General features: G+C 42.1%; 1 protein-coding gene across 2 annotated transcripts in view; it reads right to left on the bottom strand.

Annotated features, from left to right (window-relative positions):
* TTLL5 (tubulin tyrosine ligase like 5) overlaps positions 1–25,567 on the bottom strand; it is a 149,972-nt gene that overhangs the window by 38,665 nt on the left and 85,740 nt on the right. For both annotated transcript variants that reach the window (XM_068398796.1, XM_068398795.1), the window contains exon 30: positions 16,638–16,792. In XM_068398796.1, coding sequence (XP_068254897.1) covers positions 16,638–16,792 — 155 coding nt within the window. The remainder of the gene's footprint in view (positions 1–16,637; positions 16,793–25,567) is intronic.

The raw sequence follows: 25,567 nt of genomic DNA, 5'->3' as shown, positions 1-25,567 counted from the left end.
TTAAAATCCACAAGGTATTTTTCAGACAAATTTGCTATATTTTGCTGATAGCTAAAATGCAGCCTAAAAAATAACTTCAGAAAAGAATGTCAGGTTCTATTTTGAATTACATTATCAATTTTTAATATGGAAAGAGAAAATATTTTAGAAAAATCTATAGCCAGCACTGGAACAAAAAAAACCAATGCACCTCCTTCCCAAAACGTCCTATGCATCTGTCCCCCTCTGTTGCCTCCAGAAACCGGTGATAACATACCAGGACTGGATTATGAAGAACTGCAAGAAAGAGTAGAAAGACTTTTATTTTTATAAAGCCTCACCTGGAAAAGCAAGCTCTTCAAGTACTGCAGAGCAAGAATCTCCCCATTTTTTGGCACTTTGTCCTCCAAGGATTAATACCACAGAAGCATGTTGCCTTGCCAGAAGAGACTATTCCAGTTTTGACAATTTTAGCCTCCTTGCTGGTCTTTTGTTTTAAGCTATACAGAATACAGTCCCCATTCCAATTCTAAAGTTGTTCCATAAATGCCCATCTCCTGTTGGGATCTATCTACCTCTTCACCTGAAAACAGAGCTCAGCCTGCAGCGTTTCCAGTAACCCAATGTTTCAACAAGAAAAAATCATGGAGGAGTTCACATTATCACAAAGAAGTTCAATATTCAGTGGAATAAACTGAGTTACAGCATCTTGTTTCTGGCAGACAAGAGTTAAGTGAGTAAAGGGGAAGCTCCCAGCTAACCTTCTCCAGCAGATGAAGCAGTGAGTGGTGTCTGTTGCTGCTTTAGAGGCTTTATATGAAGCCTTGGTTTAGCCACCACATTTCTCTCTCTCTTTCCTTACTGGAAAGATGATCTGGTCCCTCTAGTCTCAGCAAGGAGTTCTGGGGCATCATGAATGTAAATCTCTGCCTATTTTATGTAGCCATTACAGAACCAAAGATTAAAATTACCATTATTATTTTGGAAACGGACATAAAGCAGAAGAGAAGTGAGGAAGCAGCAATTAGAAAGGCAAAGAAAACTGAAGTGAGATAAATTTATTACTCTAATAGGCCCAAGCAAGTGCAAGATGCTTCACTGACACATGGCACAAGGCACTGTAACTCAATGGGAAAAATGTACTAAAGCAACACTATTGCTAATGCCCACACCCTTAGTTTAATTTATTTTCTTTTATTTCCCTCTCTCCATCCTGGCACTCTCAATAAGAATGCAATGCATGAAGGGGGCGCAGAAGTGCTGCACAGGGCTGAGGCAGCATACCTGGCAGCTGCTAAAACAGAACTTCAAAGTCTCAGCTCCCTTTGAAAACCCATCAGGCAAGAACCACTCCTCCCCTTCAGCTTCTTTAGGAGCTGGTACACTTAACCACTTCAGCATGTTTGGCAGTTCTACAGCCACTTCCAAAGCAGGTGGTGGAGTGGAAAATTGTGGGAGAGCCCCAAATCACTTAGTTGTCTCTCTCTTTCCCCAGCAGGCAGCAAAGCACGTGCTGACCAAGCAGGCCAGCTGATAGAGCACAATTAAGCACAGAGAACAGGGAATTTGTGATTACACCTCTGAAACTACAGAAAAGGCCCAGGCTTACCTCAGTAAACTGGTCGACGGTATCCTTCTCCAGGAAACTGCTAAATCTGATGACAGACAAAGTCTGTCTTTAGAGGAAGATGAGTAAAAAGATGTTCAGATAACTATATTGTATAGTACAAAGAGCTGGCACACTCTAAAAGGCAGTTCCCAGACTTGTCTAGGATTTGTTGAAAGATCCCTCTCTGTCAGACCCCGTCTGCAAAAGATGCTCAAAACTTACTTGGACCACCTAGAGCTTGAAGTCTTTTACACGAGATTTCTGCCTCTGCCTACAACTGCAGGTTAGGAGGTAGAGACTGTAAGCACTGGTTTTACTTGCAGCACATAGAAAAAAAGCTTTTAGATTATGTCCATTTGAACAGGCACCCGTATTTGTGATGCTTCCTCCTCCACTGTGGACAGAAGAGTCTACAATGCAGTTCTGCCAGCTCCGCTGGTCATCCCAACCGCATGGTACATCCATCTTTCCCCCCTCAGGGTTTGAAAAGAATAGGAATCTAGGGATGGTGCTGCTTTCTTAGGGATGCAACTTTGCTTCATTCCTTAATGACTGATTTTGGGTAGGCCTTTCAATTGCTAGGTCTCCTGGACTGTATATGAGTGTTGAATATTTCTAATGACTCTGGAAACCAAAAGCCAAGAGCAGGTATCTTCAGAGGAAGTGCAATAGCTTTCACAGGAATTTGTGGTTAAAGACAAAAAAAAGTTATGCAATCCTGTATTCCAGTCCAGCCCAATCCCTTTTTCTAGAGCCAAAATGGAATTGTTTCCTACAGCGTACAGAGAAAATTGTATAATTAGTCAGAAACCCCGAGACTCAAGAACACAGATGGGAACCATGGAATCACTACCTCAGGAATTTCACCAAGTGATTACATGTAATGCTAAGCATGAGCACATCAAAGATGCAGCTGCAGATCCTAAACCCTTATAAGGAGAGACTAAAATATCCCAGCCACTTAGTGGAATAATGTCCTTCCAAGAGTCCCCTCCTAGCATAGATAAGGCACATCAAGAGAGGACAATAACAATAGTGTGCAGCGTCTGATGAAGAAGTCTCCATTATACGACACTTCTTTCTACTTGATGCTTTCGTGATGTTTCAGCAAATGTTCTAAACACAGCAGACTTTTCTCACAAAGGCCACAACTGGTACATTTCGCAGAAAATGAGTCTGTAGTAAAGACAAGTAAGAGTCCAAACAAGGCCTCCAGATGGCTTGAGCTGATCACGGTAACATTTGCAAAGAGGTTAACCTTCATGTTGTGTACTGTGTTTATGGCTCTCTACAGAGTAGTTGGAACATAAGACAGTAAGCAAGCTCTCACATAAAGGCAAATAACAAACATTAGCAAAAAAATGAAAGTAAATGACAAGAGTAGTTGTTACTTAGTTTTGCTGCCTAACAATATACACCATAAACACCAGAGTGAGTGAGATTTCAATAAACAAGATGCAAACAACCATGCATTCTGTAGAAACAAGCAGAACAATTCACAATCTATGAAGTTACATGATATCAGGAAGTTAGATAATTTCAGAGTGAGACATGCAAACAACAAAATATCCAGAACCACAGTTCTCTTTCACAGAAATGCTCCTAGTAACACAGGCCTAATGTCTACACTCACATATTCAGGTTCCTCAATTCTTTAGAGATAGTAATATGCTTACAAAGAATTTCTTCTGTTCAGAAAATACCAATAAAGAAAATCACTGCACTACATGAATCATATTCTGTCCCCTATGTCTCAAACTAGAAATTCATGCATAACTTTCTCTCTCTTTACACAGATAGTAGAGGATACTTTCATATTTAAGTCATTTGAGTTAGCATCAGTAGCAGGAAAGTAAAATTTCAGAAACAAATGAAAACGTGCCTCTGACCTTTGAAAAAACGAAAATCAATTATGCAAACTATGTCCTGAACAGAAGGACAAAATATTTAAATGACTAAAACTGGATTGGATCCAAGTTTATTGAAATATACCAGAATAATTCAATTATTAAAACTGGGCTTTCAAAAATATTTTACCAGTACCTATTATTTTATTTAATAAATAATTTTCAAATTTATTATATGCATTTATTTATATAAATTAAAATAAAAAATTAAAATATTTGTGAACTTTAATAGAGGAAGTTATTGTTCCTGTGGATTTTTAATTAAATTAGTTCCACATTAAAATACTGCTCCTTCTTGAGGGTTTTCAAATTTGAAGAAAGATTAGCAAGTTCTCAACATTTAAACCCAAACGCTATGAAAGGCAGCTGTTCCAAAAAAATCTTAATAGGCAGCCTTTGTTGGAACTGTTCATAAGGGATAAGCTCTAAACTTTCTTGATTTTTTTTTTTGGTAAGGAATGTTGAAAACAGAAGGCTAGGGGGATTGCTGTCTCTAGGAACCAAAATCTCACTCTCTTGGAGAATATTCTGGAGATATTATATGCAGTTCCTCATTAGAAAGAGACGTGTTTATCAATGTACCTCATCTTAAGAAGAGCAAAGTATCTCAAGAATCACTTTTAGGTCTCCCTTTGAGAGTTTCAAGAGCCTAAGCCTCTGCTTAGATCTTCCACATACACTCTTCTCCTTATTGGTTTCTTCACAACATGTTGACTGCCAGAGTTGGAAAGCCTTTAACTGCTGTTCAAATTATCATCCACCAGAAGATATTTACAGAGAAGCCAAAATCTTTTGCATCATGAGACTGTCAAAGGATCTTACACCCAAGTATCTTCTAGTGGAGCTGAGATCAGAAATACATTAAACAGAACACTCTAACAAGTTATTTCAAGTTTCTTCTAACATCACAGTTTGAGATCTTTTAGGAAACAGCCATTGAAAGTAGAAGCCACTACACTGTAAGCAGTATGTTGTCTTTAATGAGTCCTGGAAAGTTCTCATTTGAAATTCAGAATTATTGTTTGTAAGTGATAGAAGCCATAAATCCTAGACAATTATTCATCAGTACCATAAAAGACCAACATGGGTGTCAAACCTGAGCTTCTGACTAATATAAATAATTTTATTCCATTTATGCTGTTCTGTAGCTAAAATCTCAGAAAAGAAAAATCCCTGAAAATGCTACGTTAGTTGTAAAAAGAGATGTGGATCTGAAAGTTCAAACAGTTTCTAGGAATGCCAAGCCTTCACTGGTACGACTGTTACCCTCCTTGTGGAACTAGGCTCAGTGACCAGCAGCAAGAAACAAAATTCTTAAACTTACTCAATTTCAAATCTCAGCATCTGCAGCTTTTCAAAGTGCTAAGTGAGGAGAAGCTGACACGTCTTTATTCATCAGCATCTTTATCCCAGTATCAAAAAAGAAACAGATGGTCCAGACTTGGGGTTTCCTCCTCCTCTTCACAAAGTCTATGAAACTCAAAGTTTTCTGGGCTGAATTTTGAGGAAAACTCAATTTTCAACACTGAAGATATTCACAGCCCAGCTTGGCTACATTCTTCACAGAGAAGATTATAATTTTTTTTTTAGCAACAAGCAAATAAAGAATTCTTTATGCATACAAAAGGTTAAGACCACATAAGCCACACCCTTGCTCCAAAGGGTGACTCTTACCCAGGCTAAGCATCCCTGACAGACAGCTGCCAAGTAGCACGTACAGCACTGCTGGGTAACAATCGCTTTTCAGTCAAGTCCCATGTGCCATACAGCAGAAAGACAGAAAGGGCAGTGGAAGACATTTACTGAGCCAGATGCAATCTGAAATTTAAGCAAAGAAGCCATAAAACATCACGGATACCAGCAGCTGGAACATAAACAGTGTCTTTGATAAGGCGCTGTCACTTTCAAATTCCTTTTACTAACTGTTGTTGTCTCAAGGCCAGTTTTCAGTAGAACTGGATCAGCCAGGCTGCCTTGGCCTCTCCCCACCTTTAACAGTGCACTTAAAAATCTTTGTAATTGGCACTGGTTCTGGATAATCCAATTACCAGCTTTCTTGAGCCACCAAAATGCTTTCTTGCTCATTACCAACCAAGTCCTCTTACTCAGAGCATTCTGGTCAAACTAGTCACTGGCTGATAATATACAGTGTTGGCTAAAGACTAAGAAAGTACTACTAACCACAAATGTTACTCAGTATTATAATTGACACTATTCCCTAAACAAAAAGCTGGCGTTCCACAGTGGCATTCTGGTTGCCCCATCTTCTTCAGATTACACAATATATGTACACTTCAAAAACCTATGAGCTAGTGAACAGGTTCACCAAGCAAAGCTGTCACTACACGCATAGGGAAGCTGAAATACTTCCTGACTTTTTTATGCCTTTTTTTTCCCCCTCCCCCTTTTTCAAAAGAGGTTTTTGTTAAACACTGGAGCCTTGCATGGCTCACAAACAGCTGCTGCTTGATACCTGCAGCCCTGAGAAGCCCTGTAGAATAACAGGATATCGTGGAGCCAACAGCATACAATTCACAAACTTGTGTCAGCTACAAAACTCCCCCCAGTCTGAAAGGCTGGGAAAATTAGGTGACAAAGCAGGATCTTCATAGAAAAGGCCAACTAACACTTTCAGGGATAGCAAAGGGTTTTCTTCGTGCTTCTGGGAAGGATTTCCCATTCATATCAGAGGATAAAACACCAAAAAGAGTGCCATGCTCATCCTGAGCAAGCCAAGCTAAAGCATGACCTTGGGCTGGATGGAAAATGTGAACGTGCATTGGTAGTGGAAACTTCACTGTACAATGGAAGGTAGCCCCAAAACAAAACCTAGATGGAAGGAAAACCCTTTGGCCCCTTTTGCTACCTCCTGCTCTGGCATTTGTACTTGGTCACTGAAACCCTTAATTCATCTGAGCTTGACTCCAGGCTCTTTGGCTGCTGACTTCAGAGTTGTCCAGGGACTGCCCCACATGAGGGCTGCCTTCTAGAAAGGCTCTCCACATGGATCTCAGATCACACCCTGCTCCCAACATCTGACAGGCTTACTGAGATAGCAAGATAATCCTAATTCAGTTTCTCTTTCTCAGCTGTACACCACCAGTGTCTTCAACACAGCTGTTCAAGACCTTTGCTCTCACCAGTAACCAAACTTCCTTTCTAACACTACCTTCTAGACACCTCCATTTTCTTGAAGTGAAAAGGTATAATGCAGACCTGGAAATCTCCAAAATATTCACAATGAGTTCAACTTCAGGACAGCCCTGGAAAGCACTAGGCAAAGGAAGGAAAGGTTGCTAACCTATCTTGTCCTTCATAAGCCTGGCTTACAAAGGGGATTTCCATTTTTACAAAGCAGCATTCTGTTGTGTGTCTGCTAGGGAGGATACCGAACATGAATCTGAGATTTCAAAGTGCCTCACTGTGACCCACAGGAATAGCACAGTTCAAAGATGGGCCCATTCAATCCCTCTGTTCTTAGGCCAGATGGACCTGCCCTGAGATCAATGCCAGAAAGGACGCTCTTCTGGGAAACTGCCCAATGCCCTTCTCAGCTGCACAACTGTGAACTAATTCCAACACTATGGCATGGTAGCACAGCTTTCATTTCTACCACACTACCTGCAAGACCAATCAATGGACAAAACTTGAGGTCCCTGCATGGGGAAGAGCCAGGGATGGATAAAAATATTGCTAAAAAAAATTAGGAAAGGGGAGAAACCAGACATTTGTGGGATTCCCTGACAGCTCCGTGCAGAAGGAAGGGCTGGGCTGGAAAAAACAGGGGCCCAGGTTCTTGCCAAGCTGTCTGAGGCCCGTCCTTTCCAAATAGCTCAATGAAACAGCCAAGGCTCCCTTGTAACCCTTTCAGAACCCCTCCAGAGAGAAAGGCTGCTGTGGCCAGAGCTGCTTCCTACAGGGGTCCCCTCATTCCTAGAAGGCTGAAAGCAGAGTAGATCTCCCCCATGAGAGCTACTGAAGTGAGAGCTACGGCCACATTAACCCTCTGAATACCACTCTGGAAAGCAACTATTTTAATGGTGATTGGGAGGTTTAAATAAATGCAGAGGAAAGGGAGATCTGCTGGTGACTTTGCAACACGAAATATCTGGAACCTACACAGGATATTTCAATGAGATCTAAGATCAGGGATGGCTGGGGGGAAGTTATGAGTCAAGTAGTGCAAGACCCTAAAAGATTTCCACTTGTTCTATATTGAATTAGATGCTTATTAGAACAGAAAACAGCATGGGACTTCCGTCACAGCCAACAAAATCCACTGGTGGCAGCTGAAAGCAGGAAGACGAGAGTTCACTGGGCGGGGGGGAAGCGGAAGGAAGAAAGAAGAAAAAAAAGAATGTATCAGCATGAACTGCCTATACCTGTTGCTCAGTTTTATGTTTACTGCAATAATCAAAGAAAAACAACTGCACATTAATAAAAAATTCAGTGTTTAGCATGGTCTGAAGCCAGCAAGATATTAGTATATGTAAGTTACGAGTTAGAAAATAAAGATAAAATAGTGTTACTTACATAAAACCAATGTTTTACTCCTACTTGATGTACTGTTTTCATTTCTTGTAATCTCTATAAAGAGAGCCACGCAATTATTAGAAGGCTGGGAAGACTTCCATTTAGCACTTGAAAAGAATGGGACTGTTTAGTTTAGGAGAGACAAATAAGAAGGAAGATGATAGAAACACAGAGAATAAATAGTGCAGAAAAGAAATCAAGCATTTCTGTTTGCTTTCATGTAATAAGGGTGCAGAGACTTTTGGCAAATTTGGGAAAAAAATTTAAAAAGGAAACTTTTGCATAATATGTAATTCACCCATGGAACTCACTGCTACAGCTCAATGAGACTACATTTTTTCCAGAAAGTAAAAATATATGATTAACAACAACATCCACACTAGACTATGTAGAGCAGAAAGTATTGTGGGAACTACAAGACAGCTGTTAACAGGTGGAGGGTAAAAGCAAGCTTCCCTCCCCCCCCCGACAGGGAATTTCACTGCTGCCCATTGGAACTTTGTGCTTCTACTGAAGATGGCAGTGGTAGTTGCTCCGAAGCACAGGATGGGAGAACTACACGGATTAGCAGCCAGTCCAGGATGGCAAATCCTATGTTTACATTAGGGTAAGGTCAGTTTGTAGAGGCAGCTGAAATGAGAAAACGCCAAACCATTACACAGTATTGGCTTGGGGGAAGGTATGAAACCCCTGTCACTTCCCTCCACCTACCAACATGGGCTGCTTGCTGGGAATAATGGGGAAGATCCTCATACCTTCTCTGAAAGGAAGTCATGCAGTCAAAGAGAAACCTGCCCCCCTCGAATTTCGAGAACTATTTGCAAAAACCATAATTGCCCAAGGCCAGCAGACAGGTAATGGAGACGTCGAGCCCGTGCGCTCAGCTAGAGCCAGTCCAAAGGAGGCCCCAGGCTGCAGCTCCAGCGCAGCCTCCCAGCAGCAGTTGAGAGGACAGGCCACACTCACACAAGCCCGCTGGTGCCCTGCTCTGCCCTGCTGCGAGGCCCCAGCTCTCGCCTCTGGCTCACAGCCCCAGCACTGGCTCCTACACTCTCCTTGCACGCGGCCCAAACCCCCTTTGCCTCTGGAAAGGGTCCTGCGATTAATCTCACTTATTACCTCGGAAAAGTAACAGCGCAGCGGCTGCCAGCCAAGTCCGACTCAACAGCGTCTGGGGGGCTGAGGCTGCAGGGCCAGGCCTCAGACTGTCTGGGCAAGTCACGAGCTTTCCGCCTTTCCTCTCCCAGAGGCTCCAGACAGACAGAGCCAAGGCCTAGCTGTGGGAAGCAGGGATCCTTCAGGACTGTGCCAACCCGTGGTGCTGAGGCTCAGGGCGATTTCCAAGCAGGGCAGAGAGTAATGGGACCTGCCATCACAAGTTTCTTTAGTGTAACCAAAACATACATACATATATATATATATATATATATAAAAAATACAAGGCAAGCCATGTATTTCTGAAGTTTAAGTCAGCCAATTCACTTCCACAGTTAACAAGTTGTCACTGCTGACACTGGGAGATGTGTAAGAAAAAAAAAAAAAAAAACCCACACAAAAAGGTAAGAGGTTGCCAGGGCGGGGGAAGGCTGTTACAGGCACAAATATGCACAGGTAGAGGAAGAACATACACAAAATAGAGACAGGATGAGTTGCAAGAACGTACAGCTACCCAGGCAGTACTTCTATTTTTCACCTGCCCTCCTCAAACCTCCTCTTAGCAGAAGGTGATAACAGACCAAACCCCAGATTCGGGGGTCTCAGAAATGCTGCTTCTCAAGGACCACAGGCACAATCAGCATGACAGAGCTGCCGAGGAGATGCAGACAGGGGACTGGTCATGTAAAAATCACTGTACCCACCCTCAATTACTCCTCCACCTCGAATAAAGAAATGGAATTGATTTAGGCATTAAGGTAAAGAGGTAAAGAGAAAAGATAAGAGGAGAAGTGGTACAAGAAGCAAGGAACAGACACGTGGCTATGCTAGCATAGGGCTGGACTCTGCTGTTGGTCTGCTGCTGCTCTGGCACTTCTGTGCTGCTTAGCTAGGGAGGTGTTAAGGTCAACGCAGTTTGCTCAAACCAAACTGAAGGCCTATTGTGTAGCCCTCAGTGCCTGCTGCTTTCTCCTTTCATTTTCTCCCAAGGCATCAGAGCAGCACAGTCTCCAAGTTAGCTTGCACCCAGATGCTGTGCAAACAAATAGGCTCCCACCACTTGGCAAGTGCAGCAGTTGGGCAGCCTCTACCTTACAAGAGGCCGCAGGGAGCTTGAAACAAACCATTTGGAAGAGAATGAAGTCACTATCAACCCTTAAGATGCAGAACTACAAGGCAACACATATGTAACAAAAAGAAATAGATTTATTCTTACAAAAACTTGGTGTTGGCTCGCAAGATCCCTGGGAATTCTCTCCTTACTTCTATCTGCAAGCCCATACATAGTCAGCTCTTTCCCACAGCTCCTACTGCAACATCCATGCTGCTTCTGCCATGCTAAGCCCACCCTGGCCAAGCTCACAAGTCTTGCAAAAGAACCAAGACAGTCTCATCGACTGCTAACCCTTCTATCATTGTGAGAATCACACAATAGCACATCTCTTGGCTATTCTAGTATCACTCTTCCCATAGCTCTTCAGAGCTTGTCTAGTCAGGGTCCAAGCCTGATTTCTTATTTTACATTCCACAACTCCAAAATTTATAATAAAAACTGAGGAAACAATGAAGCCACTTTCACTTTCCCTTTATGTCAAATGCAGCAAGCTGCCCCTTTGACAGAAAGGATCAAGACCATTGAACCACAATTAGGCTGTCAGTCATCCAGGGTCTTTTTGGCAAAACTCAAAGTTTCAGTGGAAATAGAGAAGCCACTTAGATCGGCACAGAACAAACTCTCAAAAGAGATCAGAGACTCTTCCACATCCTCACAAGTCCAAAGGATACATACTTAGTAAGATCAGAGCAGAACATCGGAATCCTATAACATGTAGTTCATGTACCTCTAGCAGTAAATAAAATGGGCATGAAGCAGTAGTAGGCACTAGGTGGAGAAGGAGGATATAAAGTATCCACTACTTCCAGCTGAGGCTAAGGAAGGCCAGTGATTAAAAAGAAGGTCCTGGTTTGGGAGACTGCAAAAGCAGTGTAAGATTGTCAGGGGATGAGGCACAGGGGTCTTAGTTTGTGAGCTGGAGAGTGCAAGAGAGTGGAGTGTACAATCATTTTTCTGTGTAGAGTTTTGGGGATACAAATAAATACAAATTTGCTATTAGAACAGCCACAGGAAGCTAACATTTTAAGTGGGGCTGGGTTTCTTGCACCCATATTCAATTGATTTGTACGTAAGCAGTAAATCTATGCAATGTGACCCAGCAGCAGTAAATCTATGCAATGTGACCCAGCAGCACCTACTATGTGAATGCTCTAACTATGCTGTGAATGGTCATGAAGTCTGATTCCTTCAAAAAGCTGCAGGCTTACTGCATATCAGATATTTCCAGAATTTCCGAACATGAGGCATACTGTTTGGGGTTCCTGAAAGCCCGAGATGCCAAATGTCTGGATGGCATCTCCTAGTTTCCCACCCCATTTGATACTTCCAGGCACAGAAAAATAAAAATGAAAACACACAAAGTAGAGCCTGTTTAGGAACCTGGACATACAGCAGGTATGTGCACATAGCACGTGAAGCCCTGAGCAGGTGCCACTGTTACTACCACTGAGAACGACACCAGAGCAAATTAAACTTAGAAACCCTTAGATCAGAAAATTGAAAAAGTCTGGTTTTATACAATTTAACCCAGATTAGACAGCCTGCCAACAAAACATCATTTCTCGATGAACCTGAGCACCTCGTCTGAAATTAGGAGCTAAGAAGCATTTTGGGCATGTCAAGCAATGAGAAAAGGAGAATCCTTTGTTTCTGACTGCAGTAGGCCTCCCAGGCTGTCTGGTATAATTTGGACTGCCAGTGTACCCTCTGATTGATGACAGGGAAGCTTGCTTGCCTGCCTCCCCTAACAAAGTTAGATAAATCTGTCAGAAGATCCAAGGCAAAAATACGCTGGGTACTTTAAAAGAGCTAGATTGGTCTTGTCTTTAGGTTTGAGAAAGATGTTATGAAAGAACAAGCAGCTAATGAAACAGAGGTTTGAGAAAACACTATCTGAGTTCTTGCCAACAGACAGCCCACATGAGTCCTAAAAGATGAACCTGGACAAGAATGGCTGCTGTTGAATCCAAGGTGTCCCCTGAAAACACAGAAATCTGTACCAGTTAGAAAAATCTTTCTCACTAGCTTTGGTCCAGGTCTTGGAGATTAAGTGACCTGCAGAGCCGGTTATTCTTTGAGGAGAAATCCACTGTCTTTTTCAAAAAACAAGTAACACAGCAGCTGCAGATTCCAGTGCTAGAAGCTTCTAGGAACGTCTACTGTCCTTACCACTAGGGATTATGCAACTGTTTGCCAACAGGTACTCAAAAGTTAGTTTAGGTTCTGGATCAACAAGCTTTGTTCTCTTAAATGGCTGATTTTTTACCTTTATTATGCAACTGAGAATACTTTTTCAAGAGCAGTTCTAGTAAGGTCTTGGCTTCAGTGACTGGAAATTAGTTTCACTGGATAATGAAGAATCACTTATTTGTTGTCCTTAGATTACATTACTAAAATTGTGATAAAAATTATATATGGGAATTTTAAATACTTCTCCTACAAAACATGTAATCATGTTTCGTGCCTTTACAGCAGAATGTGAAAGGGTGACAATCCTGCCTGATAGAGAGAAAAGCTGAGACAGAACTGAAATAGGGCACTGAGACAGGACTAGAGTTAAAGAAGGAGAGAGCAGATTTGGTATAGCCTTAATGAGCTACAGAGGGCAACACACGCAGGGCTGCAGCGAATGTAGCAGAGGGTGACAGCCATGTTACAGTAGTCAGAAGTAAGCCCATGTACAGCTTGGAACATCTCACCTCTTGTGTAGCCCTGCAGGCTTCTTTGTCTGGGGCACAGTGAAAGCCTAAACCATCATTTGAGTGGGAATAGTGGCAATGCTTATAGAAAGTGACAAAACCAAAAAATCTCAACAGACAAAGCAGTGCAGATTTATAAAATAATGTTTCAACATATTCAGAACTGTTCTCTGTCTCTGTATTACAAACTCAAGATCTCCTTTGCCTTTCGGCAAGCAGACTACTGATTTGGCACCTCATCTCATACAGCCAAAAGAATTCAACAAAAGAAGGGAGAACTTATTTTGAGAAACATTTAGATAAGTCATTACTGGGAGAGTGGGAATTAAAGAGGAGGAAGATTTGCCAGTAAGAATAGCCTGAATCCTATAGATTGCAAGTATCAAAACAAAGTTTTCAAACAAACCCCAACAGCACTAAAATGGCTTAGATTTACCACAGAGCCATACAAAAACTGTAAGGACTGAGTTTCAGAGGCAGATGTTTGAACTGGAGCCAAGTGCAAGCCAGATAAGAGACCCATTTACAAAACATTTCCATCCTTGCTGAATTCTACAACTGATAGACCAGAACCTTAATGGAACAAAACAGGAAGCTTTTCTTCAAACAGTCATCCAGCGCTGAGCACAGGCTGGCACCCATCAGATGACCCTCTATGAACTGCTTGCTCCAACGTAACAGATCAAGTAGAAAAAAGGCACTTACAATACAAGATAGCCATCTCCATATACCCTGACCTTGATATTCCTTTTGGAATTCTCTCATTAAATAGAAGTTCACAGCCCAAGTAATCCAGTACTGCTATAAGAATCTCTTTTTTCATTTCCAGATTTACATAAAAATGTTAATTCCCAGTATTCTGGCCATTCAATACAAGCAGCCATGAAAATAAAGTAATTCAATAAAGGGTCTTAAGACATCTTTCTGCCTCTTGCTCTAAGGATAAAAACAGAGCAACTGAAGTACTGAAAGATCAAATGGTTCATAAAAGGTTTGAAGATGGAATCTTATACCAGCTGTGGCCAGACAATTCTGAAGTACTTTTGGATTGCTGTACAAAATAAAACAGAATTTCTAAAGACATTAAACTATGCATACAATGCTAGATGAAGCACAGCCCTGGAAGTTGTTCAGAGTGGAGTTCTGGGCATTAAGTGGTGGGTTCTCAGATCTACAGGTAACATAACTGAAATGGTTTCAGAGCAACGTGGTAGTTAGTGACTTCTGCAGAGTTCTGCAACAGAAGATTTTGGCCATGAGTAACCCTTTTCCAGCTATGCCTGCAAGTCCATGCAGAGGTGCAAGCAGAGCTGAAAAAGGAACAGAAGCTCTAGGAGAGCCTGCACTCTGCTGCTGTCTCAAGCTATGCAGGAGGGGAAGGCAATTTACACCTGTTGGATAGGTTCTTTATTTGGATTAGGTAATAGCTTGCCTGGCTGGGCTCCAAGAGCAGAATCACCATCACCTCTCTCAATAACTCTAAACCCCAGAGGCAAACATTGTGCTGGCACAGAAACGGGCCAGGAATTCATTTCTCACATTCCTCTTCTTTAGTCAGGATGAAAAGCAGTGACTGATGAAATAAGAACAATTTTACTTTAGCTTTCCAAATCCCATTCCAGTCCTCCTATTGAAGGACCCATTTGGGAAAGGATGACCACTCAGGTCACGTGCCTTCTGCACTGTCTGCCTCTCACCTCCCTCCATTTTCCAGTAGCATTTGGGCACCAATGACAAGAATCAGTATTTTCATGTATACAGTCCTTTCCAGTCCTAAACTCATGTGTTGGAGCAGCTCTGCCTTATTATTTTATTTTAAAAGACAAAAATCACAGAATCACAGAATCAGCCAGGTTGGAAGAGACCTCAGGGATCATCGAGTCCAACCGTTGCCCTGACACCACCCTGTCAACTAGACCATGGCACTAAGTGCCATGTCCAGTCTTTTCTTAAACACATGTAGAGATGGTGACTCCACCACCTCCCTGGGCAGCCCATTCCAATGTCTAATAACCCTTTCTGAAAAGAAATTCTTTCTGATGTCCAACCTGAACCTCCCCTGGCGAAGCTTGAGGCTGTGTCCTCTTGTCCTATTGCTAGTTGCCCGGGAGAAGAGGCCAACTCCCACTTCACTACAACCTCCCTTCAGGTAGTTGTAGACTGCAATAAGGTCACCTCTGAGCCTCCTCTTCTCCAGGCTAAACAACCCCAGCTCCCTCAGCCGTTCCTCGTAGGTCAGACCCTCCAGACCCTTCACCAGCTTGGTCGCCCTCCTCTGGACTCGCTCCAACACCTCAACATCTTTCTTGAAGTGCGGGGCCCAGAACTGGACACAGTACTCAAGATGCGGCCTCACCAGTGCCGAGTACAGAGGGACGATCACTTCCCTAGACCGGCTGGCTACACTGTTCCTGATAGAGGCCAGGATGCCATTGGCCTTCTTGGCCACCTGGGCACACTGCTGGCTCATGTTTAGCCGGCTGTCGATCAGCACCCCCAGGTCTCTTTCCACCCGGCCGCTTTCTAACCACTCTTCCCCCAGCCTGTAGAGCTGCATGGGGTTGTTGTGGCCCAAGTGTAAGACCCGGCACTTGTTTTTGTTGAACCTCATGCCGTTGGTCTCGGCCCATCTATCTAACCTGTCCAAATCCCTCTGAAGGGCCTTCCTACCCTCCAGCAGATCGACACTCCCATCCAGCTTGGTGTCATCTGCAAATTTGCTGAGGGTGCACTCAATCCCTAAGTCTAGATCATCTATAAAGATATTGAACAGCACCGGCCCCAGAACTGAGCCCTGGGGAACACCGCTAGTGACCGGCTGCCAGCTGGACTTTGCCCCATTCACCACCACTCTCTGGGCTCGGCCATCCAGCCAGTTTTTAACCCATTTAAGAGTCCACCCATCCAAGCCCCGGTCTACCCATCCAAGCCCCGGAAAATGAAGGCTTAGGAAAAGGAATAAATAATATTTACTGAATCTCCAGCAGTTCTGGGCCTGTATTCAGCCTAGTCTACTGCAGCAAGCTCACCTTGCTACTAGCTTCCAAGATCGAGAATCCTTAGGGTAAATCTTGCTGCTCTTTCAATTCCAGAAAGAAAGGTTTTACTGAAGAATTGCAGTCCTCTGCCCCGAGTCCCATGAGTGTGCCAGCCATAAATATACATTCCAATGTCCAAAATTAATAAAGAGCATAAAGAAGCCATCTGAAAAGAAACTTTTATAAACACAAGATGCTGCTCTATCTTAGAACAATCTAAACTTGATATTCAAGGAAAAAGCATGAAGATGAAGCCTTAGGGGAGATTTCTGCAGTATCAGGCATAAGTTGGCATTCTGCATATATGTCTCAACACCAGCAAACCTAAACTTACAGACGCAGGAACAAGAAATGATCAAAGAAAAAAAGTCATTTCCCTTTCATTCTACATGTTCATCCATGCCCTTATTTCACCATGAACCTGCCAGCTCTGGGAACACAGCTCCATTTTCATAGGCCTAGTTTCTAAGACAGTCCTGAGAAGAACCAGTAGTAAGCCCTTACATGTCATCTTCTGAGCAAGAAGCCAAACACAAATTATGAATGAGCTCCTGAGTGCATTGCATTCTTCTTCAAAAAGCTGGAGCAGCAATTTAAACTTACCTGACTGCAGAAGAGACAGATCTTTTGTCAGCTATATGAGTGTCTGACTGAACAGCCCACAATGACCCTCTTTTGTTGAGTGGTGACCGGTAGCCCTGTGGGGCAGCTGCATTCCCCTTGCTTATAGCTCCACTTGCCAAGTTCAGGTTTGTTAACTAAAGAGGAAAAAAAAAAAAAAAAAAAAAAAGACATCAGAAACAACTAAAAGCCAAGAAAAGAGCAAAAGGTGTCACTAAGTAAACTGGAGAGAGTATGTATTAAGAGAAGTAAGACTGCTAGAGAATGGAAGTCTTCAGACGCAGAAAAACTGTGCTAGTTGCATAAAGCAATGGAAGAGATGACACCAACAGCCACCATGCTTGAGATGAATTCAAGTATCAGCATTAAAACTACAACCCTTCCATTTACAGAAGAACAAAGTAGGAAAAGGACAAAGATGGGGCAAAAATCTCAAAGTAAGAAAGCAACATCACGTTCCTGCCATGTGAAGAATTAACTCTACAAGCACTAATGAAAAGCTAGAAGCTCATATTACACTCAGCAGAGACCAGAGCATCTGCCCAGTCATCATGAGCTGTGTCACTAAGCCAGCCGTATGCATCTGTCCTCTCTCTACCCCTCTCTATGCATACATACAGACACAATCCAACAGCATGTGTACCTTGGATATAAAATTCAAAATCAAACTCCACCACATATGAAAGAAACTGCTCACCCAACCACTTCCAAACTGTTCACACAAGTAAATACACTAGTTAATGATAGTCTAAAATCATGTATAGGTTTATATTTGTTATAACAAGCTCTAAAGAAATTATCTATGTGTTTTTAAGCATATAAAATGTATTCTATTGTTTCTTTCTCTGAGCATTCTTCTTGTGTTGCTTATCTTCTTGCAAGATCAAACTCTGCAAGCAGGCTCTATCTGTTGGTTTATTTAAGAGAGTCTAAATACATAATGTAAAGTTATCTACTATGGCAGTGTAAGTATTAGTTTACATTTGGAAAAAAAACATTTTATGAAGGTTACAAAACACTACAAAGGTTGCAAAGCTAAGGTTCCCAGTCAGGCATTTCCAGAATTACGTTTATGACTGCCTTTAATTACTTGATCACATGCTGCTTTTTAGTAGCACAGAACAGGACTGGTTCTGCACCAAGATTAAGGTCATATGGCAAGCAAGACTTATCTGTATTGCCCCTGATTGCCTTTGTGGCAACTGGAAGGCATGTAGCCAATGAGACATAGGACACAGAAAGAAGAGTCTAACAGCTAGCCCTGCATCTTCTCCAGATCTCAAAGGTGATGCTTATTAAGTCATTTAAGTGTGACTTAACTTGAGCATAGCTTATGAATTCCAAGCTTTGAGATCTTAACATGCTCTTTTACCAGAATTTGTGCGCATTTACTTAAACTACCAGCTTCATTGCAATACACTACACTCATACCTACAATAGACTTGTGCAGGACTGCAGACTTTGTATGCTCTGACTGAACTCTGGAACAGGAACTAACATTGCAACTGGCAACACAGCAGGTTGCCACTCCTTCTGTGGTTTAGTAGTACAAGGCATCTAAGCATTTTCTAAATTCAGAAATCTTAACTCCTACTTCAAGTTCTGGACAGGATTAAATTACAGTAGTTATGCACTAGGCTTCACCAAAAGCAACTGCTTTCATCTCACTCCTTCTCAGCTCTGTCCTTTCCTGTTCTTGCTCCTTGTCAGTGTGTCATTATTCTCACCTAGTTAGTGGCAGCTTCCATGTTTCAGGTGTCATTCACTTTATTCTGCTCAGTCCAGTTTCATTCTTAGAGACTTCCAGCACTGGTCTCCCCACTACTTCCGGCCCCTGAGCCACACCATTTCAGGCCTGGAACTTTCCATGGGAGTCGTTATTTGATGTCTTCCCACACTTTTGTTCTTAGTTCCTATTCCAGTTGCTCACGTGCCCTATATCCAAGTGGTTCTACTTTTATTCCCCTCCCCAGCCACCTCCTTTTGCCAGCCTCTTTGGTTGGCCAGTCACAGAATGTGGGCTCCTCATTGGACCACATTTACCACACTGCCATTCCTTCCATTCGTGTCCTTTTGCCTGAATGGTTATCAATGTCCTCTTTCAAATTATGTCCAGGTCCAAATTTCACAACCTCCTTGTCCTAGCTGTTCTCCACACCTTGGCAGAATTCCCACTCATTCTGCATTCAGGTCAGACAGGCTCCCAACCCGACACGGATTAAGTCACTGAGAACACAGGAGAATGGGGTCTCAAGCCTCAGTACTCTAGAGGTGCAAATTCAGAGAAATTCAGTTTAGCATCCTCAGTGTGGAGGGAACCTCCAGGAAGCTGAGAAGCTCTAGCAGGTGCTGCTGAGTATATTTCACCTGAAGCTTTTCAGATAGTTACTGTGCAATCAAGCTTGGACAAAATTTTAAATTCCAAATTGCTATTCCAAAGCACAGGAGATACAAAGATCTAAAAGAAAAGTTTTGTAGATATTAAAATGCACAAAATATTTTTTTTAATCCAGTCTTGGTTTTGGATGGAACACTTTACCTTGCCTGAAGTGTTTTGAAAACTGAACATTAAGCACAGAAAACATTGAGTCCAAATGGATAACATTTCAGAACATTACAAGCAATTCAAAACAAGGTCTTACAGTGGAACATATGGGGCAAGCTTAGTACTAGGCAGTGCTACCCATCTTATATGGAAAACAGCATTAGGTGTCATTTCGGTGCCTCTATCTCACCCTTAAATGTTGTTGTCTTCTGTAGAATTTAATTAAAATGTAAAGCATTTTCATTGCAATAACAGAAAACTTTGAATTAGGTTTAGTTCTGACTGTGCCAGGCACTATACAAATACTTAACAATGACAGTTTCTGGCTACAAAGAGTTTATTGTCTGAAAAGAAGCACGAATGGCAAATGAGGCCAACACAGAGGCCAACACGGTAAATGAAATAGGATATACACAATTCTTAGCTTGTCAGCAACAGTGACCACAACTTTGCTAACACAACCAATGTGTGAAATAAAGATTACTTTATCCAATTCTTTCTCCTCATCATCTTGATATCAAGAACCTTTTAGTCTGATGAATTACCATCTCACCCCTGCTCTATTAATGCAATATGCTTTCCCCTCAAATACTGTATCATTGTTTATTTGGAAGCTGACTTTCTAAGCAAAGCAGGTGAGCAAATAGCTTAGCATGGGTAGTAGGGACATTTCACACATTCCAGACAGACAGGTGTTTAATCTACAGCAGGATTAAATACAGGCAAGGGATTCGGAATGAGTGAGAGAACACCAGCAAGAGTATAAGGTTTAGCTGCAGCCAGCCCACCCAGATGGGTGTTACTGCTTGTTACTGTGCCATGCGCTGAGACAGTTCAGCTGCTATAATTAGCTTGCCAGGATGTTGCCTTGGTGGATCACCAGGGCACCCCCAACACATCGGTGCTCAGCAGAGTCGCTTCATTTTCTAGTCACTAGTCCTCCTGGGCACCTGATGAAACTGTATTCTTCCCTTTACAGAGGCAAATACTTAGCAGCAAATCAGTTGTTACTTTGGCTTAAAAGAAGATAATGTGTAACACCTAGACCAAAGCAGATACCAAAATCTCCACAGAGAATAGCTTGCATCTTCAGAAATTGTAGTAGTGGAAAACAAACAAACAAAACCACCCAAAACCCACAACAACAACAACAAATAACAAGAAAGGCAGACTAGTGGGACTCAACAGGGAAGGTGGTTTTTGGCATGGATCTACAAGAATAAAGCTAGTTTTCACAATGAGTTGTACCAAGACAGGCTCAAACTCTCCTGCTTGGTAAGATTCCTGTTCTTCACTAGCAGTGAGGGACTTTAGAATACTTTTTCTGACACTGACAGTATGACAGGAAACCTGTGTGCTGCACTGCATGCATCAAGCATCCCTATTTTCAAACATCTCTCCTCACATCAGTATGTTCTCTGTGGAGTCTGTAAAAGGCAACATAATACCCAGCTAATACCGCTCATGATAGAATGAGTCATGAAGTTTTGCCACAATTTTTAAACTGTTGGGGACAGCAAAAAGGTCACAAGCTGAAAGGAACAGGCTGAGTGAAGAACACAATGGGATAGTAAATCCCAAAAAGCTCTCATGGAAGGAGGAGAGCCCACTTGATGTACTTCTATTTATTATCCAACTTCAAGAAATAGGGGAGGGGAAAAACATGTGGGTTGTCACAGCCATATTGATAAATAGAGTCTTGTGTTAGAAAACCTAACAGCACATATATGCACTGCTATACGTACTTCGATACAATGCTAATAAGCCAAAAGACAATTTATTGCATAATGCCAAAATACTCTTTTTTTTTTATTATTTTTAAGTGCTATAAGGTAAGTTTATGATTGCAATACACTTGCCTTCTTGACAGCAGAGACATATAAGCTTAAAAGAATTGGTCTCTGTGTTCTTGCTTTATTCAGAGAAATTTATTTCTGAATAAATTTAAGATTGAAAGCAAGGCCACAACACAGAATGATACCCAAAAGTACTGGATATAAGAGTTGAGGGTTTTGGTTTTGTTAATCTGCTTTATAATTTATATAGGAAATATGAAAACTCCAAATACAGATAAGAAAGAAAAATCCAGGATATAATTTGTTTCTAATGAATAGCATCCTACGGACAAAGACCCTTTGTATAGTACCTTTAAGAAATCACAAGCAGGAGTCAGAAGAGGAGCTTAATATCTTTCACATTCCTGATCTACATTATACTATTCTTTCAATAGTTTCCCACTATCATATTCAAGAACCTATTTTCCATAATAAAGTGAGTATTTTCATTTTGATCTTGTCTAACATTTCAAATAAGCTAAAGCAGCAAATGTTAACAATGGCAAAAAAAATAAAATCAAATCAGTGCTACAGATCAGCCTCCACAGATTCAGGAAAAGCCTCCTAAAAGCCTGAGTGTCTCTCTTGCTAGTTTGCACAAGTCAACCAGGGTGAACACAGACACATCATCACTATAAGTTGTTACTCTGCCCCTCTTGGCAGAGAGCGGAAAAGTGACTTAAATTTTCATTACCAACATCCTTAACAGCAGATCCCGAGTTTCACTGGTCAACGTATTACAACACTGAGCAAGCAATGCACTACAAAAAAATGCCTACTTCACCCTCCACAGTTGGCAGTTTTAGTATTTTTCTGCCAGAGGCCAGTCATACCCTGTTGCCTATAAAGTGCTGGGGACTGGCGATCTCCAAAGTCTAAAGACCATTTCTCTTACTTGGAGCCACATTTGCATCCTCTCCAGTTCACACATCTCACATTTCCATTTGGATCTTTCTGACTGGTGAAGAGGAAAAGGGATCCAGAGTTGGAGACATATTTCAAAGATCAAGACTAAGAGATACGCCAAGAAAACACAGTCATCATAGACCTACTTTATTGTCTCTTCCAAAAAAACCTTCAATATGATAAAAAGTTCACAGTCTGAAACAGGAGAAGACCTAATGCCACAAAGTTTTTGGCACAATGTACCTTATCAACAAGTTTCAAAGGTATATAGGAACATCAACAGTTCACCAAGAAACCTTTTCCATTAAAGAAAGATCAGACAGGGATCATGGTAAGACATGCATAAGATCACTGCTCCTCTACCTTATGACCAGACCAGAATCTTTAGGTTTTGATGCCTCAGACAGGACAAGATGACACTATATCATAAGCTCAAAGAAGGAAGGATTCCACTAGAAAACTGAAAATGTGCAAAGTGTCTCATCATTTGTAATATTTTCTCCTTTGCCTTTTGATCTATTTTTTCCTGTGTGCTCAGTTTGACTCCTTCAAGACTCTTCAGTCAATCCCTAATTTGCCATTTTATTATTTAACATTCATCCAGCAATGCCATCTTTATCCAATAGTTTGTAAAAGAAATGTTTCTTTTCTTCTATTACCTGACTTCTGCACTCACTGTATTTTCACCTGCCAAGCCTTCCTCAGACACATATACCCCTGAAGCTTCCGAGATCAGTGAAATATTTATATTCCCGGGAACAGAGGGGAAGGGCTAACAACTTGCCATTAAAAAAAATAAAATAAAATAAAATTTTGCTGCATTCTTTCAGTTATATTTTTCTTCTTTTAGCCTTCAGAGATGACTATGATTAGATGCTACAAAAATATAAATATTCACTGTTAATCTGTCCTCTCCCCAGTCTATGCGTTGCATTTTCTTGGTTTCACCACAGACCTCCCATGTACATCTGTGATCTAGTGCAGGCTAGCATGACTTGGTCTAACAGAGCACCCAGGTCTTCTAGTACTATTGGAAACAGTCCACCTGCCTTGCCTTCCCTAATGCATCGAGATACTGGAATCCAACAGGCCATCCCAGTATGGGATCATGGGATCTTAACCTGCCTTTTTCCTTAAGAGGCAAAGGAAACCCCAAACCACAAATCTCTAATACACACGCACTTTCACTGTCTGAATACTGGCACAAAATATACCTACTACAAATTCCTTGAAGGAACCATGTAACACAAACAGATTTTTCTAGGGCCACCTTTTTGTTACCCCGGCCAGCTGGCTGACCACATCCCATACTAAGACACCTTCATTTTATGTACAGATTTGAATTTGCAGGAGCAACCAGCCAGAAAGGAAGAACGGGGGCTAACAGTCTGGGAAGTGTGAAATCTGTGTGTGTACCAAGGCTGATCCGGCCAAAGGCCTGTGACATTCCTTCTCTGCTCGTGAAGCTTACCAGCTTACAGGACATACATATGCATACAGAGCACGAGTGTTCCAGTCTCCAGAAAATGTTCCAGACAAAGACCTGCCAGAGACATTCCTGGGAAACCTGACAAATTTGCAAATTCCTTTGTAGTGTCTCCAGCGTATGCATCCATTTAACAATGAAAAAAAAACAAGTTAGTGCTGCTGCTGTGGATGGCTGAACTCCCCTCTTCCTTCTCCTGAAAGTCAGGCTTTCATTTAGACACACTCTGCCTCAAAACTTCCCAGTGGGAGTGATTTTGATAAGGCACAGTCCTGCCAAATGTTTGATGATCAGGGTGTAATTTTTCCCATAACATGAGTTCTAGCTGCTCAGCCTGGCCCATTTCGTGACTCTCTGCAGATCTGCAGATGTTGCTGCATCATAACAAAAGCCTCTGCTCCTATTCCCTTTGGAGCCTCAGAGCAGAAGGGGTTCAATTCAAGCACTGCAGAAACTATATTGACATTTTAGCTTCCTACAACCTCTGCTGAGACCAGTTATATTACTGCTGATGCTACAAATCAGTAGTATTAAAAGTAATTCCAGCTCCTGTGTGAACAGCTTGGGGAATGAGGAGGAGATGGGGCCCTGAAGCAGTGCAGAGCTGTGTGAAAGAGGAACGAAAAATAGCCCTCAGACTTCATGTCTTGGCTTCTTGCTGCTTCCTAGTTACAGTCAGATGCCTTTTTCCTTTACACTTCCCTTCCTCTCCTTCAGTGGAAAGGTAAAAGCCAACCAAATGGTTACATAAGAAAAATAAATCTGATTAAGACTCACATAAAGCGGGGTGAGTCAAAACAAGGGACTAACACTGAAAAAAAAAAAAACCTTTTGTGGGGAACATATCCCCACCAAATTTCTGCAAATATTTCCTGCCCCCTGAGTTTCATGGTCTTTTTGCAGTCACCGTGTTGTGCTGCTCAGGTCTTGAGCTGAAAGAGCTGATACCCACTGAGACCTGTACAGTGTGTTTTGGCACACTGGCAGTTTGCTTTGTGGCACTTTTCCTCTGCTGAGGACAAGGCAGGCCAGGATACCACACTGTGTAATTGAGACAGGTAACTGAGGAGTAGTATGGGTTCAAATATTGCTGTAGCTGATGTTTTGGGATTTCTGTGGCATATTATTCCTACAAGGTCGCTCTGGGACACTGTAAAGTGCCGATTCCAATTCTTCCTCACTCCCTCTCCCCTCTTTAGTAAACTCGTCTGCTTCTTACTAATTTCCACCTTCTACCCAAATGAAACATATAGAATGAGAAAAGTGCCCCATCCTCCTATGGATCTGTCAGCATGTTTGCAGGAATCCTGGCTGCTGGATCTTGGGTACTGACTGGCTGCGTAGCAGAGATGGAGGCAGCTCAGTATAGCCCTTGCCTGGGTGGTCTGATGTTATCCCTGTGATTAAACTCCCTTGCTAGAAGAATTGGAGCTATTCCTAATGATAGCTGGGTCCTGAAATCTCACACTCTCCCCCACAGAGAGGGGCAGAGCTCCTACCAGGCTTGCCCTCCTCCTTCTCTTCCTCCTCCTCCTGGTGAAGCTGGCCAATTCAACACATTCTTCAATTCACTAGCATTAACAACTACAAAGTACTACAGCCTGGTAGATATCAACTGCAGCCCCCCACCCCAGTCAGTGATAAGGACCTCACACAGATCCAGCATTGCAAAAGAAAACCTTCTTTTTACCTTACAGCATATTTCAGAGATAAGTAGCATGCTATTCACAAAGAAAAAACACATACATATCCAGGATCCAGCCACCAGGATCCAGCCAGGATCCACCTGGCTCTAGATCTACATACATGCAGTGCATTTTAATGTCCTCCCCATAATACAAGCACATGGAAATATTTTATGCTGAACACATGTGAAATAAAGACTTTAGAATTAATGCCTGGTAAGGAACACAGCAGAGGTAAAAGAAGTCTGGATTATTTTTGTCACAGCCTTCATCCATCTACCCATCAGGAAAGGCCAATGGCTAACAGCAGCTGTAGATGAAAAAAAACTTAGTTCAGCTGTCCAGAACTAACATAGTAGCCAGTAAGGTCCCTATATCACAAATCAAGGCAAGAAAGGCAATTAAAGTCCCTATACAATGAAAGGGGCTTACTGAACTGTATCTTCAGGCTTCGT

Source organism: Nyctibius grandis, chromosome 4 (genome assembly GCF_013368605.1).
Source record: "Nyctibius grandis isolate bNycGra1 chromosome 4, bNycGra1.pri, whole genome shotgun sequence".
Lineage (NCBI taxonomy): Eukaryota > Metazoa > Chordata > Aves > Nyctibiiformes > Nyctibiidae > Nyctibius > Nyctibius grandis.
Note: the sequence above shows the minus strand (reverse complement) of the source record. Positions and strands in the feature narration are given on the sequence as shown.